At 45.3% G+C, this 18,890-nt stretch overlaps 1 protein-coding gene across 3 annotated transcripts in view; it reads right to left on the bottom strand.

Moving 5' to 3' along the window:
• Positions 1–544: 544 nt before the first annotated feature.
• Positions 545–18,890, bottom strand: part of LOC122944518 (regulator of G-protein signaling 11-like) — a 129,728-nt gene continuing 111,382 nt past the window's right edge. For 2 of the 3 annotated variants that reach the window (XM_044302890.1, XM_044302889.1), the window contains 2 exons: positions 3,861–4,015; positions 545–823 (listed from right to left, as the gene is read on the bottom strand). In XM_044302890.1, coding sequence (XP_044158825.1) covers positions 700–823; positions 3,861–4,015 — 279 coding nt within the window. In that variant the 3' untranslated portion in view covers positions 545–699. The remainder of the gene's footprint in view (positions 824–3,860; positions 4,016–18,890) is intronic. The other variant, XM_044302891.1, reaches the window with a different exon arrangement.

Raw genomic sequence — 18,890 nt, 5'->3', positions numbered from 1 at the left:
ATACTCTGTGCTGCTGTGAACTCTGCTCCTTCTGCTATGTCACCATCGGTTTATGTCTCCATTCTCGCTAACCTCATCACCCGAGTGGACAGGTCATAGGATCAGCACACTCCTCTGCTGAAATACTCTGTGCAGCTGAGGGCCCTACGCCCCTGGTCTCTCTCCATTCTCCTCCCTATAGGATGACGGTACCCCTGTCACATGAAGCCCCATCCTCACTTCTCTCCTTAAATACTCTGTCCTGCTGTTGTCTCCATTCCCTTCCTGCCATCATGACATTGTCCCACGTGGCCCTGCCCTCACTAACAACATGGCGCGCATAGACAGGTCACTGCCCCCCCACAAGAGCAGCGCGCTCGTCTCCTGCTGCTGACTCTACAGGGCGTCCCGTCTACAGGGCGTCCCATGAAATTACAGACGTCTCATTAGAAACATCTGTCGATTTCTATGGGCTGCCGCCAGACCCAGTCAGCTGCACAATGCGCTATACGGTGCTTCTTAAAGGGCCCGAATGTATCCAAAATCAAGAATATTCACATTCAACTTCATAATAAGTTAGGTTTATTACGCGTCATATAGATATGTAGCGGTAATAATAATAATGTTATTATACACCGACGTCCACCATGTGCAGAGTGACTATTTACAGGCCGCACATCACCCCCTGCATAAAGGCACCTGAAGAAGGCCGAGGCAGCATCAAAATACAGTGGAAGACTCTAAACTCTCTGTGTCCTCCTCCTTCTGTGATATCCGGGAATCTGGCCGGGCAGTGAAGACTTTATCCGCTATATAGATTTGGCATTCCAGGGGAATTTTATTCCTGTTTAAAAATGTATAAAAAAAAAATACATATAATGAAAAATAAGAAAAATGGAAAACAAAAAACAACGTATTTTTTATATATTTAATAGAAAAGCAAAGTTGAATATTTTAGATCAAGACAGTTATACATTCTCGTAGACTCTTTTATATGATTTTATATAAAGGCAAAGATTTAATTTTTTGTTCCCAAATATAAAATATTAATTATGTTGTTATATTGGCGATATATTTAATCTTTTTGTAAAATGATTTTCTTTATATTTCTTTTTTTTTTGCTTTCAACATTTTTAACTTTTTTTTGTATTTCTATTTTGAAAAAAAAAATAAAAAGTATATATATATATGTATAAATTTGGGATAAAAACCGTCCAAAAATAAATATATATTGTACAATTTTTTAGTTTTATGGAAAAAACTGATTGCAATGTTTTAGTTTTTTAATGTTATATATTTATCTGAAATACCGTATACTGCTTTCTATCTTGTCTGCATTGTATTTTTTTCATATATCTTATGCCATTTTTACCGTTTTTTATATAGTTAGTTTTTTTTATATTTTATTGCATTATTTATTGTATTTTTAAACTTTTTTTTATTTCTTTTTTTACAAAATCTTTGATGTCAAATTGCACATTTTAGGCATAGCATTTTTATTTTGAAAAAATTGTGCCTATGTCGATTTCAAGCGAAGTGTCTTTTCATGTAAAATCTCGTTCATAATCGACCTTATGTAATTTTTAAGAAGGATCACAGATGGTTTTTAAATAATCTAAAGCTGGCCTGAGGCTTAATTTTTTTTTTTTTTAGATATTTTTTTTTTTTTATTCGAAATGTTCAGCTGGCGGAAAGCATTATATTACAAAGAAATGGGAGCACAGCACAACACAGTGGGGGCCCCTCCAGCTGCGAATGTAAGATTAACGTGGGGAAATATTAAAAGGCCTGTGAACAAAAGCAAAATAAGACGTCTTTTCACTCGACTTAAGGAAAGCATTTCTTCAAAGTGGGTTATGGAGGCTGCGTGTTCACAAAGGCAGATTCAAATAAGAAAAAAAAAATCCCTGGTAAAATAGGTCAGAGCACAATCTCGAGGGCCAAGATATATTTTCTGAATTTTTATAGCAAAAACACAAAAAAATTGTGTCATACGTGGCCATCGGATGCTGTTAATGCACATTAAAGGGGTTGTCTGGCCGATAACATTTTTTAAAAAGAGTCAAAATAATGTATAAAAATGAAAGACGTCACCCAAACCTCCGCTGCATCCCCAGTCTCTACTCACTGCTCCCTCCTAGCATTAGGAATGTGACAGTCCAGCAGGTGATTGGTGGAAATCCATGTCAAGAGGGATCAGGAAAAAGAAACCGGCAAGGAACCTGGGAGGCGCCATTAAAGGGATCGTTATGACTTAATTTCTTATAGCATTCTGACCACTTAATTAAAAAAATGTTATGAGCCTGACAACCGCTTTGAAGGGGTTCTCCGGGATTTAGATATTGATAGCCTATTCCTCAGGACAGGCCATAAGTATGAGATTGATGGGGATACGACTCCCAGCACCCCCGCCGATCAACTGCATGAACAGGCCATCAGTATTTAAGCCTCTTCCTGGCCATGTGGCGTCGCGTTTATTGGTCACGTGGCCTAGGAGCAGCTCAATCCCATTCAGGTGAATGAGGCCGAGTTGCAATACCAAGCACAGCCACTATCAAATGGACAGCGCTGTGCTTGGTTAGTTGCAAGGAGGCACTGATAAGCGCTGCGATCTCCTCAAACAGCTGATCGGCGGGGGTGCCGGGAGTCAGACCCCCACCAATTTCATAGTGATGACCTCTCCTGAGGATAGTTTCAGACGGCACACCGGCTTTGTTCCTCACACCGCGATGAGCGCAGTTACTAGCTCGAAAAAGGGTCGTTACAAATATAGACCCGAAACGTTGCTGATGTTCTTGACCACTGCACCTCATATTGAAAACGCAAAGCCGGTGTGCCGTCTGAAATTGTTCTTATGACTAATATATGGTCCGAAGCGTAGAGAAGGACCTAAAAAGGCACGTGCACCCAGCGAGGCGAGGAATTATTTCAACTCTCCTGAGGATAGGTAATCAATATGTAAATCCTGGAAACCCCCTTTAAGATACTATCAAATATTCCAACCTCATTTATATCAGAATCCCTACCAATCAGACCAATGCCAGGTTGAAGGTATTTCCACTGAAAGCAATTTGCTGTTTTCATCAAGGCTTCTCATGATCACAGTCTCGGAGAGGGTTGTGCCAAGATTTAAACATATCCCCTATCCACAGGAGAGGGGGTAAATGTCTGATCATGAGGAGTCCAACCATCACGAGAATGGGGATTCTGTGTCCTCCGATATGAATGAAGTGGTGGTCGAGCATGCCCACTGCGAATTCATTCTCTAGGGGACTGCTGAAGAAAGCCGAGCGCACTGCTCAGTTGTCTCTGGCAGTCCCACAGAGAGGAATGGAGAGGAAGGACGCATGCTCGATCAGGAATGGGGTGCATGCAATGGCAGCCAGCACCCCTCTCCCCCCCGCGCTTCACCCTAACCAAGATACCAAAAACATAAAAAATTAGTAATTCTAACATTTTTCTAATTTAATACATTTAATTTTTTATTGTTTGTATTTCCTACTGGACCTCAAATGCAATTTTTGGGACCCTAAATGGAGTGAGGGACTCATATATATCTGGACATGCACTCAAGACTAGCAAACATACATTAGACTTGTCTATGAGACCATACGACGATGCAATAATAAGACGCCACGTCTGTGTAGTCCTCACATTTACACAAAGTGGGCGTCTCCAATAGACAAAAGCCCACTTTATACTCAAATACAGCATCAAAATGATGTCATTTTGTACAAAAAAAATGACAAAAAGTTCACTCGTTCTACATAACATATGTAAAACCTGAACATATGCCTCCGCTTTAAGTGCAATAGACAGGAAATGTATGCGCCTTATTACAGCAAAGTCCAAAAAGAAAACAAAAGGACCGGAGACTAAACCTCTCAGAGCCATTCGCGCTCGGAAATGGGAAGGTGGGAGAGGCTTCCAGGCGAGAAGAGGAGGTGCCGTGCAGGGAACAGGACAGTCTCTCTTCAGGACAAGCAGGTAAGAGGTTTCCGGGTAATTTAGCCAAGGGACTGCTTAAAGGGGACAGCTGTACAAAGGAGACAAATGACAATGAGAAGGAGGAAATAAGGCAAGGGGAAGCTGATTATACATACAGGCAAGAAGCATGAGGAACTCCCAAATTACCTAAAACAGAATGTCCACCATGTTGTTTTATTAACCTAGATAGATCCAGAATTCTGTGCCTATAGTCACTACCTGCAGCCACCACTAGGGGGAGCTCCAGAGCTTACTGCATACTGTCTGCAAATTAAACTCAATAATAATTGCAGTGAGCATGGAGCTCCCTCTAGTGGTGGCTGCAAGTAGACAAAATTATAACATTTGCCTCTGTGTCTATGCAGCGGATGTGAAGCTGAAAAATGAAGTTCTGATTCCTAAAAAAATATATTTGAAAAATGTAGCACAGAATATTGGATTTATAAATATGTTCAAATGTGGACCCCTGTCGCTCCCCACCACAGCCATCGTAGACCTCCTGTTCCTTTGGATACTTTCATGTGGCATGCGTAAATATGGGAAAGCAGTCTTTGTCGGGAACAGTAAACTTTGCTGTTCTGCCAAAAACTGATCTCTGGGGAATTAAGCAGAAACAGAATGATTTTTTTTTTATGTGAGAGGCCTGGGAATAGTCTCATTCGGAAAAGATGAAAAATGATAAAAAGCAGGGTTTCATGTCATCGATCCAAAGAGAAAATAATCTTGTATTATAAATATCTAAACAAGAAAATCACGCTATCCTCTTATGTAGAACCCGTGGTGCAGACTAAAAAAGATAATGACATTTCCTCATGTGTCCAGTAGGTGGAGGCAGAGGTTCATGGTCTTTTGCACTGCAATGGACGACAGATGTGGTAGATTATGTACCATATGTGCATATAAGAAATCACATCTAAATCTTCAGCCTGCGTACTGCCTGCCTATAGGACAGATATGACATTGCAGAAAGCTACAGGGGTGCACGAGGCCTGATATCACAGATGGTCGTCATACGAATGACCCCCATCTCCAGGAAGGAATGAATATGATGATGAAACAATTCCTTTAAAAAAAAAACGCACCATAGTCACCGTGTGGCTTTCAAGACCTCTCACCTATAGTCCTAACCAACTAACCTACTGAGACATGCATGCATTTTCGCTGGGGATTGCAACGGATCACATGGGCAGGATTTGCTCCCCTGGGTAAAAACGCGCTACAGCATTAGGAGTTTTGAGCGTCTTCTGCCTTTTAGACCACTTTATTCAGTGATTTTGTCTGTATTCGTATGCCTGGAAGTGGGGCAACCTCAGGTTTGAATGTGCCTTAATTTTGATCTATGGGTAACATTCAGGTGCACCTGGGCAGCCTGCATCACATGAGCCAGTTCTAGGTGGGACTCACAGCCTCCTCCCATTGTATATGTGTGATTTCACGCTGGAGGTAACTGGGAGCTGCTGGCCGTGTGTCGGGCTTTATGCACCTATCATAAATTGTCCATACGGCATAGGTAGGTTAGCGTTAGGTCCCGTGCCATTTTGAGAGACCTTGACGGGGTGCATGGGCTCCGGTATGTTCTTGATATAAGAATATATTGGCGAAAGTCTCATTTTAATATCAGTGTGAGGGTTTAGCCATATATTGTCAATTGCATTTATCACTGTAGTGCAGCATTTTCAGTGATTCCTAACCTACTGGGACAAGATCTGCCTTAATCCCTATTTAATAAAAAGTTCTACTGTTTGCAATATGCTTTGTGTTTTAATTCCTCACCAGTTCAAAAGCTCTGCTTGCTGTCAAAGGAAAGTTAGTTTACTCCCAGAGCCTGAAAACCCTTTCTCATATGGTACTGTTTGGTTATAACGTGGTTTTGAAGATTGACATTCACTGACAGCAAGCAAAGATATTAGAGAAAGTGAGAAATCAAAACCTTACCATGTAACTCTTTCGTTTTGGGACTGAGCGGATTACAGGGGTCAGGGATCTTCATTGCTATGCTTATTCAGTCTTTATTTGGCCACATTAATAGAACCGCAGAATCCACAAGTATTTAACCTGACCACCGACTGCCAGGAGTCACAAGTGCGGTCACAGGAATTATAAACATCCTCGAGTATTATGGGAGTAAAAAAAAAAAAATTTAAGCGCACGTATATACAGAAATTAAAAAAGTCATGAAGATGAGATAATGACAAAGCCATTCAGGACATATTGAAGTATTCTTTTTTATAAATACAAATGGCATATATATTTTCTGAGAAAATAGATACGGTAAGATATGTGTAAATAAAAATGTAAATAGGAGTCCATGATAATACTGCTCCTATGTACAGAATATAACTACTATAATACTGCCTCCTATGTACAAGAGTATAACTACTATAATACTGCTCCTATGTACAGAATATAACTACTATAATACTGCCTCCTATGTACAAGAGTATAACTACTATAATACTGCCTCCTATGTACAAGAATATAACTACTATAATACTGCCTCCTATGTACAAGAATATAACTACTATAATACTGCTCCTATGTACAAGAATATAACTACTATAATACTACTCCTATGTACAAGAATATAACTACTATAATACTGCCTCCTATGTACAAGAATATAACTACTATAATACTGCTCCTATGTACAAGAATATAACTACTATAATACTGCTCCTATGTACATGAATATAACTACTATAATACTGCTCCTATGTACAAGAATATGACTACTATAATACTGCTCCTATGTACAAGAATATAACTACTATAATACTGCTCCTATGTACAAGAATATAACTACTATAATACTGCTCCTATGTACAGGAATATAACTACTATAATACTGCCCCTATGTACAAGAATATAACTACTATGGTACAAGAATATAACTACTATGGGGGGCGGAGCTTGACCTTGAAGCTGATTGGCAGCAGCTTCCTGAGCTCCTCACTTCTGCTGGTGATTAAACCCCTTCATCTGCTATAAAACTGCTCACTAATGGGGAAACCAAGCAAAGACCGACCCAGGGAACAACTTGAGCTGACACCCGCTCGGTCGAAGCAGCCTGATATGGAGCAGTACCTCACAAAGCAGGCAAAGCTGCGTCCCGCCGAGAGCTCCAAAATGGCGCCGCGAGCGCCGCAGCCATCAGACGCTGAAGACCCGTCTGAAGCGGGAAGCGCATCGGAGGCATCGGTATGCAGACTGCCGCGGAGGCGTTCAAACCTGTCTAAGGAAGTTCTTAAGGAGCTTCTGGATGCGGCTCTGGCTCCCCTGAAGAGGGATCTAGAGGATATTAAAGAAGACCTCCGGGGCCTAGGTCATAGAGTGGTGGCGCTGGAAGCCTCACAAGAAGCGATCCTCCTGCACGAGGGAAAGACCTGTCAGGCTCTACAGGCGCACCGGGACATGCTTAATGAAGCCTTACTCCGGATAGAGGACCAGGAGAACCGGAGCAGACGCCGGAACCTGAGAATCAGAGGCCTGCCGGAATCCATTGCGCATGAGGCCCTCCGCAAGGTAGCGTCTGAAATTTTCGCCCAGCTACTAGGCCCAGACCGGGCTGCCACGGTGGTGGTGGAACGCATCCACCGCGCACTGCGGCCAAAGCCAAAGCCATCTGACCCACCACGCGATGTGATCTGCGGTCTGCTGAGTTATGTGGACACAGCGGACATACTTCGATCCGGCAGAGAAGCTGAAGACCTGAGGTATGCAGACTCCGCCATATTGTTCTTTCAAGATCTAGCGCCCACCACGCTGGCAAAGCGGCGCATACTCAAGCCACTACTAGAGGCCTTAAAGGCATCCGCCACACAGTTCCGGTGGCTATATCCATTTGGCCTGGCCATTTTGAAGAATGGCAGGCAGCTCACGGTCCGTACACCGGCGGATCTGAAGACCATCTGGGGTCCGCTGGGCCTGACGCCCATTGATGTCCCGTCATGGATGCCCGCTGACCAAGGGGATCCCTTACCTGCCCCTCCGAACGTCGAGACCTGGTCAGAAGTCTCCCCAGGCAAAGCGGAGAGAAGCAAGAAAAGCCGCCGAGACACCTGAGCTGCACACCTTAGCCTCCTGCTGCCTGCATAAGGCTCTTCATCTTCCCTAGTACAGCGGATGCAGCTGTGCAGCATGATACCGGGTTGTATACCCCTGTCTCCAGATCTTGCGATCGTTCCCGAATGGAGAAGTATGGTTCTGAATTATGGACGCTATCCTGCTTTGCGGTCCATAGTGGCCTAGTTCATTGGCTGAAGACCACAGTTGACTGTGTGGCCTAACGTCCACTTGAACTCGTGTGGCCATGTCCTGGTTCGGACGGTTTTGTGGCTATGTTTTCTTCTACCCCAGTTAGTTCAATTATGGGGTTTCACCAGCTCCTCATCACATGAGGTTCACCCCCCTCCTGACAGCCTCTCAGCGGCTTTCAGTTGTCCCATGGAAGCCCCCCTCTGATGTTAGATCCCGGCTTACTGCCGCAATGAGAAAGGGTCTAACCTGCATCAGATGTCTCATGGGACTCCCACAATGCGAGCTTGATCGCTCAGTTCAGATGTTTGTTTATCTGTCTTTAATTTGCTTTATTACCCGTTTGTTGTCTTCCCCTGTCTGTCCGTCTGTCTTTTTTCCTTTTGTTCTCCTTCCATGCTCTATCACGTTTTATTGTGTACTTGCATTATATGTTTCTCAGGTGGCATATGCTCTTCTCCCACTTTATACCAGGTTGTCATGACTTCCTTTGTCGTATCCTCACTGAACGCCCGGGGTCTGAACGAGCCATGTAAGAGATCTCAGGTACTGTCACTTTTGCATAAAGATAAAACTTCTATAGCTTACTTGCAGGAAACACATTTTAAAACCGGGAAGGTCCCAAAACTGTCTACTGCAAAATTCTCCCAGTGGTTTCACAGCACCCATTCCTCGGCTAGCAGGGGGGTCAGCGTTGCAGTGCACAAAAATCTTCCGTTTCAGCTTGCGGCGCACTTAACGGACCCTGAGGGGCGGTTTCTGTTCCTAAAGGGCCTGATTGCTGGCACCTCTGTTACCCTGGCGAATGTTTATGCCCCTAACAGGGGTCAGGTCCCATGGCTCGTTCAGACCCTCAAGCAGCTGAGTGCCTTTAAAGAGGGAATGCTTATTTTGGGGGGGGATTTTAATGTGGCCCTTGAACCGTCTCTAGACTCGTCTGCAGGCAGGTCATCCATTACGCACAGACTCTTGAGGCGTCTCAAGATTTCTTTGAGGAGACTGGGGGTAATGGATGTGTGGCGCACATTGAATCCCTCTGGAAGGGATTATTCCTTCTATTCTCATGCCAAAGCATCGTACCATAGGATTGACTACCTTTTTCTCTCATCAGTTAATGCCTCACTTGTTTCTGGTGCTAAAATTGGGAACATTGTATTATCTGATCATGCGCCAATCTCCATGACCTTATCTCTGACCGACCTCCCAAAGAAAGACTGGACATGGCGACTGAATGACACTCTTATCCAGGATCCTGATAGTGTTTCCAAATTGTCAGCTTTACTGGTGGAGTTTTTCAAGATAAATGCATCCGGCCCATCTGCCCCAGCTATCCCCATTATTTGGGAGACACACAAAGCTGTGATTAGGGGGGAGCTGATTGCACTTGGCTCTCATATCAGGAAAAAGCGTTCCCAGGCCCAAAACCTGTTAGTGTCCCGTATTTCGGCCCTTGAACTTTCACACAAGCAGTCCCAGGCCTCCCAAGTAGCTGCTGAATTATATGAAGCCAGGAATGATTTAAAGAATCTTTTAAATGTTACCTCTGCCAAATTACTGTTTAGAGCGAGGTTTAAAGCCTACGCCCATGGTGACAAAGGAAATAAGCTAATGACAGCGCTTAGTAAGAAGCAGCAGACAGACTCCTTTATTCCTGCCATTAAAGACGCAGCGGGTATCACACGTAAAACTACACCTGAGATAGCGAAGGCTTTTTGCGCCTTTTACTCTGGTTTATATAATTTACCCCCTCCGAACCAGGCGACTCCTGATATGATTGCCAAGGCATCAGATGCTTTCCTTAGCTCGATTAACCTCCCATCACTGAACCCCTCTCAGATCTCCCAACTCACCTCCCCGATTACAGATGAAGAAATATTGAGAGTCTTATCTTCTATCCCATCTGGTAAAAGTCCCGGCCCCGATGGCCTAAATATTGTATACTATAAAACCTTTAAAGACACACTCCTTCCATATTTTAACTCTTTATGCAACTATTTACTACAGGGTGGTTCTTTGCCCTCTCAATCCCTGATGGCCCATGTGACCATTCTCCCTAAAGAGAATAAAGACCCCCTTGAATGCGGCAGTTACAGACCTATTTCGTTATTGAATGTGGATGTCAAGTGGTGGGCGAAAATACTGGCCCAGCGTCTCCAGCAGATACTCCCAGATATAATCTATGGTGAGCAGGTTGGCTTTGTCCCTGGCAGACGGGGCACAGAGAACACCATCCGTCTATTGCATCTGATGTCTTGGGCGAGAGCTAAGGCGGTGCCGGTAGCGTTATTGAGCACTGATGCGGAAAAAGCTTTTGACAGGGTGAGCTGGCCCTTCATGTCTAAAACTATGTCCAAATTTGGAATACCGGAGCAATTTATTTCTGCTGTGTTCTCACTATATTTGGCCCCCTCTGCCAGGGTCAAAGTCAACGGGACCCTTTCCCCATCATTTGGCATCACAAATGGCACACGCCAGGGATGCCCACTCTCTCCGGCACTATTTGTAATGGTGATGGAGACACTCTTAAGCAAAATTCGCCAATCATCTGGGATTGAGGGACTCACCATAGGATCTCAGAGACACCTGACTGCTGCCTTTGCGGACGATCTACTGGTGATGACCTCAAACCCTAAGACGTCTTTCCCCAAATTGCTTACTATTTTCGAAGAGTTTGGCTTTGTTTCCAATTTTAAGATTAATTACTCCAAATCCATGGCCCTTAATATTTCCTGCCCTGCTGGTGTGGTGCAACACCTGAAAAACTCCACCCCCTTCAAGTGGGCCCCGAAAGAAATACCATTTCTTGGCATCCGTGTTACAGCGGATCCCAAAGAGCTGTTCCCGTCTAACTACCTGCACCTACTGAAGTCTGTCAGGACACAATTACAATCCTTAAACATGCCATTTATATCCTGGATAGGAAGGAAAAATTACTTGAAAACGTATATAATTCCTAGATTTCTGTACCTCATACAGACATTACCTATATGGATCCCGCAGTCCTACTTCATAGAGGTTCGCCGGATGTTGTCCCTCTTTCTTTGGAGAGGTCGGTCCCCTAGAATAGCCTATGCCATTCTGACTAGGGAGAGGAGGTTTGGGGGATTTGGGCTACCTGACGTTCATGGGTACTACAAAGCAAATCTTATGTGTAGAGGTTTGGGCCTCCTTTCAGACCGCTCTGAAAATATTTGTTCATGCTTGGAACGTGCTTTACTTACAGACCGTGAAAGGTTAATACTGTGGGGTGTTCGCTCATGTCCCCCCACGGCCTCTAAGTTGCCATTATTGTGGAGAGGGGTGCTACTCACCTGGTCCATGTTGTATGGCTCCAAGACGCTTCACTTCCCCAGCCCTGACCTTCCGCTACATCTTCTGCAGTCCTTTATCAATCCTAAGATATCGAATGCCACAGGAGTTTGGGCTTTGCTCAGAAATCACACTTTACAGGAGGTGGTGTCCACAGGGGGAGGGCTGGATTGGGAGGGGATACTTGGATTGCCTAGGGTCAAATCAATTGCATTTCTTCATCTTCATAGCTTTAGGAGAGATATTAAGCTTTTGAAGCTACAGACCTCTCACCTTACTTCACCCACCTGGCTGGAGCGGAGGCTGAGGTCCGCTCGACCCTCCAGCAGACCCTTCTCAGTGATGTATAAAGAATTACTATCTTCTGCGTATTCTGAACCCCACTTTATAGGCTCCTGGGAAAAAGAACTATCCCTAACACTGTCTGACCCAGAGAAAGCCTTTATACTGACCCACTCACACGGCTTTAGCCGTTGCATTAAAATTCAGGAGAACTCGTATAAGCTGCTAACCCGCTGGTATAAAACACCGGAGTTCCTTCATAGACTTAATCCGGAGATTCCTGAGGTCTGCTGGAGGTGTGGAGCGGGCATCGGCTCTCTTTCGCACATATGGTGGAGCTGCCCCAACATTCGCCCCTATTGGAGACAAATAGAAAAAGAATTGAACAAGATTTGTTCTACCTCCATTGTCTTGGATCACAAGTTGATCTTACTCTGGTGCCCAAACACGTTGTTCACCCCAACTAAGTCAGATTTACCTACTATACTTATCACAGCGGCCAAGCTCCTAATCCCCCTTCTGTGGCGACAAACCGAACCTCCTACTGTTATGAGGTGGATGGGAAAGATAGATCAGCTATATAGGTTTGAGGAGTTGGCCCATTGGGAGTCACATACCCGTGTGAAGTTTCTGAAAACATGGAGCCCCTGGAAAAACTTTAAACATTCTGCGGGTTAGAGCATAACACCCCCCCCCCCCCACCCCTTTCCCCCTCTTTCCCCTTGTTTGTCTCCCAGTCCTTTTCGTTTTCATTTGTTCCTTCTATCTGTTGTGATATTTGGATTACGGTCCATGTGTTCACTTTGTGAAGAGGTCTTCGATTATGTCTGCTTGGAGCAGATTGCTGAAAGTGCCTGGAAAATTGTATTTGACTTCTGCCGTTATTGAAGCTCCATGTCTGTGTATTGATGTAGAAAAGGATCTTGTATCAGTACATTTCTGTTTGCACATGGTATGACCAATAAAAAGAGAATTGGTTAAGAATATAACTACTATAATACTGCTCCTATGTACAAGAATATAACTACTATAATACTGCCCCTATGTACAAGAATATAACTACTATAATACTGCTCCTATGTACAAGAATATAACTACTATAATACTGCTCCTATGTACAAGAATATAACTACTATAATACTGCTCCTATGTACAAGAATATAACTACTATGGGGGGCGGAGCTTGGCTGCCTTCCTGAATGGCTGCCTGTTGCTGAGCTCCTCCGGCTAGCTGGTGATTAACCCCATTAAAAGCACTTTTTTACCTGCACAAATGGTCAAAACGGGGAGAGACCGCAGCAAGGACCCTTTAGAGACCACCCGGGTCCGCTCTAAGCAGCCAGACATGGAGCAATACCTGAAAAAGCAGCCCAAGGCCCGTGGAGCTGAGACCCCCAAGATGGCGCCGGCTGCCTCTCAGCATTCTGAGGGAGAAGACTATTCTGAAGCAGGAAGCGCTTCTGACATCTCGGATTACAAAGCCCGAAAACGGAGTGGAACTTTATCTAAGACAGCACTTCGGGAGGTCCTGGACGCCGCTCTGGCTCCCCTGAGACAAGACCTAGCAGAGATCAAGGTAGATCTGCGCAGCATGGGGCAGCGGGTGGCGGACTTAGAAAATTCGCATGATGCGATTATTCGCCACGAGGGAGAAATATGCGCAGTATTAAATTCGCAAAAAGACTTCCTTAATGATGCTTTGCTGCGCATCGAGGATCAAGAAAATCGCAGCCGCAGGCGAAATATTCGCATCCGGGGCCTGCCTGAATCATTCGCATCGGAAGCTCTGGAAAAAATCGCATGCGAAATTTTTGCGAATCTTTTGGGAACGGACAGAGCTGCGAAAATCACAATTGAGAGGATACACAGAGCTTTGAGACCTAAACCTAAAGGCTCTGAGCCGCCGAGAGATGTTGTTTGTGGCCTTCTAAGTTTTGTGGACACTGCGGCTCTGCTGAAAGCAAGTAGAGAAGCAGACAGCCTGGGATTTGAAGGCACACCGATCTTGTTTTTTCAAGACCTGGCTCCCACTACGCTGGCGAAGCGCCGAATTCTCCGGCCACTCCTAGAAGCTCTCAAGGCCTCTGCCATCCAGTTCAGATGGCTTTACCCATTCGGCCTGGCCGTTATGAAGAACGGGAGACAGATTACTATACGCTCCCCTCAGGATCTAAACGCTGCCTGGGTTCACCTGGGTATTTCACCGCTGGAGATACCGTCCTGGATGCCTGCCGATCAGGGAGTGCCGATACCCTCGCCTCCAAGCTCGGACCAGTGGAATACTGCCACCTCGGGTAAAGCTACCAGACCTAACCGGGAACGCCATCTCCCCGCCACTTCCGAGTTTCCTCCGCACCGCTGAGATGATATGTCGCATATGGGACACTAATCAACTCTACAGCCCAATAAAAGGGCACTGCCTTCGCTGGTCACCCGGCCTGTGACCCCTGATGTCACCCAGATGGCGTCCCTTGTTACAGCACGAAAGAGACTTTCCCTTTTCGTTCTCTTTGGGACCTTGTTTATGCTACGTTTTATGGCTCGCATTACTTTTCCCCCCTCCCCCCGAGAAGCTGGGGTTTAACCAGCGTCTAACCCGGTTTACGACCCTACCCCCTGATGGCCTCCTTCTGGCCCCTAAGGGCTCCACGAGACCCCCCGCCCGGTAGATCCCGGCTGTCCGCCGTTATGCAAATGGATCGTTTCACCACCGGGCGCCCTGTGGAGCTTTCATTTTTCTGTGTTTTATGCTGGTTTTTGCATTTAACTTTCCGTTATTTTATTTGCAGAAGTTTTGTTCATTTTGTCTGTGTCTTCCCTTCTCCTACCGTGTCTTTCCCTCCTTCTTCCACGCTTGATTGGTCTACCACTGATGACATGCAATGTACCCAACCACCGCCCGGAGATGGCTGAAGTCATAGTTTCCTCTTTCAACGTGAGAGGTCTGAATGAGCCATGTAAGAGGTCGCAAATCCTATCTCTACTGCAGAAAGACAAAGTCTCCATAGCATTCTTCCAAGAGACCCACTTCCGGTCGGGTAAGATACCTAATCTTCCACCCAAAAAATTCTCACAATGGTACCACAGCACACATGGCTCGGCCTAGCAGAGGTGTTAGCATCGCCATTCACAAGCAACTACCCTTCGTAGTCTCGGCTTCTTCCTCAGACCCAGATGGTCGGTACTTGTTTGTGAAGGGCGTAATTGCTGACACTCAGATCACGCTAGCTAACGTCTACGCTCCAAATAGGGGACAGGTCCAATGGCTGATTCAGACCCTCACGCTCCTATCCTCCTTCAAGGAGGGCGTTGTAATTTTAGGGGGAGATTTTAATGTATCCCTTGATCCTAGCTTAGACTCCTCCTCCGGGAAGTCAGCTATTACGCACATACGTTTGAGGCGTTTGAAATTGGCCTTGAAAAAATTAGGTGTGTTTGACACATGGCGCACTCTAAACCCCTCTGGTAGGGATTATACCTTCTTTTCCCATGCCAAGTCCTCATACCATAGACTTGGATCACCTTCTTCTTATCCTCCAAACATGCCCAACTGCTCCTACACGCCAAAATAGGTAATATTACTTTGTCAGATCACTCCCCAATTTTTATACATTTTACCTTGACCTCTCTTCCAAAAAGGGAATGGAATTGGCGCCTCAATGACACCCTCATCTTAGATCAAGCCAACTCCCAGAAGCTAGCTTCCTCTCTGACAGAGTTCTTCAGCGGAATAACGCAGGTCCCACACCTCCCTCGCCACCGATTGTATGGGAGACCCATAAAGCGGTGATCCGAGGTGAACTTATCGCCCTCGGCTCCCATGTTAAAAAACAACGTTCTCAAGCCATTGCCACCCTTATGTCCCAAATTGAGTCGCTCGAACTTACCCACAAACAATCACAGGCGCTTAGTTGTGCCACTGAACTTAGTGATGCTAGAACTAAGCTTAAGAACTTACTAAATGTTACATCAGCCAAACTGCTCTTACGCTCTAGATTTAAATCGTACGCTCATGGCGATAAGGGGAACAAACTTATGGCAGCGCTGGTTAAAAAACAACATTCTGATTCTTTTATCTCTGCTATCAAAGATGCTAAAGGAACTCACCTGAAGTCCACCCCTGACATTGCGATGGCCTTTAGCACCTTTTATACGGAGCTCTACAATCTTCCACCCCCCTCGAATCAGTCGCTCAATACCCTCACGGACGCCACGGAAAAATTTCTTTCCTCCCTACATCTCCCTAATATCACCCAATCCCAGTCAACTCAACTAGTAGCCCCAATAACAGATGCTGAAGCGCGGAAAGTACTGGCCTCTATTCCTTCAGGGAAGAGCCCTGGACCTGATGGCTTCTCCATTACGTACTATAAAAATTTTCAAGAGGTCCTAGTCCCCCACTTCCGCTCCATGTGTAACCACCTACTGAACGGTGGCCACCTCCCCCCCCAATCGCTTTCGGCCCACATTACGATTATTCATAAAGAGAACAAAGATCCTCTAAATTGTGGTAGTTATCGCCCAATCTCCCTCCTTAACACGGACGTAAAGTGGTGGGCTAAGATATTGGCTCAGCGAATTCAGCGGATTCTCCCCGATATCATCCATAGGGAGCAGGTTGGGTTTGTCTCTGGCAGACAGGGGAACGAAAATACCGTTCGCCTCCTTCACCTCATGAATTGGGCACGGAGCACTTCAACTCCGCTAGCCTTGCTCAGTACAGACGCGGAAAAGGCCTTTGACAGGGTCAGTTGGCAGTACATGTCTGCGGCACTGTCAAAATTTGGCTTCCCTGATCAGTTTATCGCGGCTATTTTCTCTTTATACTCGTCCCCCTCTGCCAGAGTCAAAGTCAACGGCACTCTTTCCCCTGCCTTTGCCATATCCAATGGCACTAGACAGGGATGCCCCCTCTCCCCGTCTCTTTTTGTCATAGTTATGGAAACGCTGCTATGCAAGATTAGACAGGACCCCGCAATTGAAGGCATCAAGATGGGCTCTTGTATGCATACCACCGCGGCATTTGCCGATGATCTATTGATTATGACCACCAACCCCACGATTTCTTTCCCACGGCTCCATTATCTGTTCGAAGAGTTCGGGTGGATATCTAACTTCAAGATTAATTATAGCAAATCCATGGCCCTGAATGTTTCATGCAAATCATATGTAGTCAAGGACCTTAAACGCGCCACCTCCTTTGCTTGGGCCCCCCGTGATATTAAGTTTCTAGGGATACGAATCTCGGCTAACCAAGATGACCTATTTAGTCTGAACTATGGCCCCCTACTCAAAGATATTAGAACACATCTACAGTCCCTTAAACTCCCCTTCATCTCCTGGATGGGAAGGAAGAACTTCCTTAAAGCCTTCATTGTACCCAAACTTCTATATTTAATTCAGACACTACCAATTTGGCTACCCCGCTCCTTTTTTATGGAAATACGCCGTGTGTTCTCTTTGTTCATGTGGGCGGGCAAGTCCTCCAGGATAGCGTACTCAATATTGACAAGAGAAAAGAGATTTGGGGGCTTTGGTATGCCCGACATCCAAACTTATTACACAGCGTCGCTCCTGAACAGGTGCTTTTCTCTCCTCTCACGCCAACCCCCGAATCTTTGCGTACAACTGGAACGTGCTCTTCTCACCTACAAAGAAGGACTTATCCTATGGGGAATCCGCACATGCACCCCGAATAACGCGTTTGCCTCTCCCATTTGGAAAGGTATGTTGGTGGAATGGGCCAAACTGTATAAATCCCGAGACATCAGATTCCCTAATATCCACCTCCCCCTACATCTACTACAGAACTATATCCACCCCGATATACTCAGACCCTCCGGAGTCTGGAGCATACTATCTGACCTTACCTTACAAGATATAGCTTCCACGTCTGGGGACTTGGCATGGGACAAGATTCAGGTTCTGCCAAAGGTTAAAGCCCTCTCCTTCCTTTCTATTGGGGCCTTTAGGCCGAGATGTTAAAGCCCTCAAGCTACCTTCCCCCACTGATGATACACCTACTTGGCTAGAAAAGAAGCTTTGTGTTCCCGAGTTACCGAAAAAGCCCCTCTCGACACTCTACAGGGAGCTGCTCTCTTCTGCTCCTCCAGCACTGCACTTTATGTCTGCCTGGGAAAAGGAGCTCACAATCCAACTGACTGAGCCGGAGAAGGCCTTTATCTTAGCCCATTCACATGGCTTCAACCGATGCATCAAAATTCAGGAGAATTCCTACAAGTTACTGACCCGCTGGTACAAAACGCCAGAATTCCTACATAGGCTCAACCCTGACATTCCATCGCAGTGCTGGAGGTGTGGAACAGAAGTTGGCTCTTTGTCACATATATGGTGGTCTTGTAGTAAAATTCGCCCCTTTTGGTCTCAAATAGAGAACACAATTAACCGGATATGCGCCTCTAAGGTACGTCTGGATGCAAAACTAGTACTCCTCTGGTGTCCCAACGATTCCCTTACTCCTGCCAAAGCTGACCTCCCGACCATGCTTCTTACTGCAGCGCGTTTGTTGGTACCCCTCCTCTGGAAGAATGACTCACCACCCTCAATGTTAATGTGGACCGAGAAAACAGATCAACTGTTTAGATTTGAGGAATTAGCCCATTGGGAAACTCGCACACGTTCCAAATTTCTCAAACTGTGGCGACCATGGGAGAAATACCGCAACCCCGAGTGAATTGGAAGAACTCCCTCTCCTCCTCTACCCACCCAATTCTACCCCTCCTCCCAACCCCCCACCCTCCAATCTTGTCTGTGTCTTTTCTTTCATTCGTTGTTACTAAATTGTTTATACTCACTATGTTAGTAGATCTGACATGGTCTGTGAGAATATTGGCACCCATTATACTGCTGCCATCTGCGAATGGCTTTATATTGATGCATGATTTTTTGTCCAGACCATATGCGCTCTCAATAAAAAGAGTTTTGGTTAAGAATATAACTACTATAATACTGCTCCTATGTACAAGAATATAACTACTATAATACTGCTCCTATGTACAGGAATATAACTACTATAATACTGCTCCTATGTACAGGAATATAACTACTATAATACTGCT

The sequence above is a fragment of the Bufo gargarizans genome, chromosome 8 (genome assembly GCF_014858855.1).
Source record: "Bufo gargarizans isolate SCDJY-AF-19 chromosome 8, ASM1485885v1, whole genome shotgun sequence".
NCBI classification, from domain to species: domain Eukaryota; kingdom Metazoa; phylum Chordata; class Amphibia; order Anura; family Bufonidae; genus Bufo; species Bufo gargarizans.
Note: the sequence above shows the minus strand (reverse complement) of the source record. Positions and strands in the feature narration are given on the sequence as shown.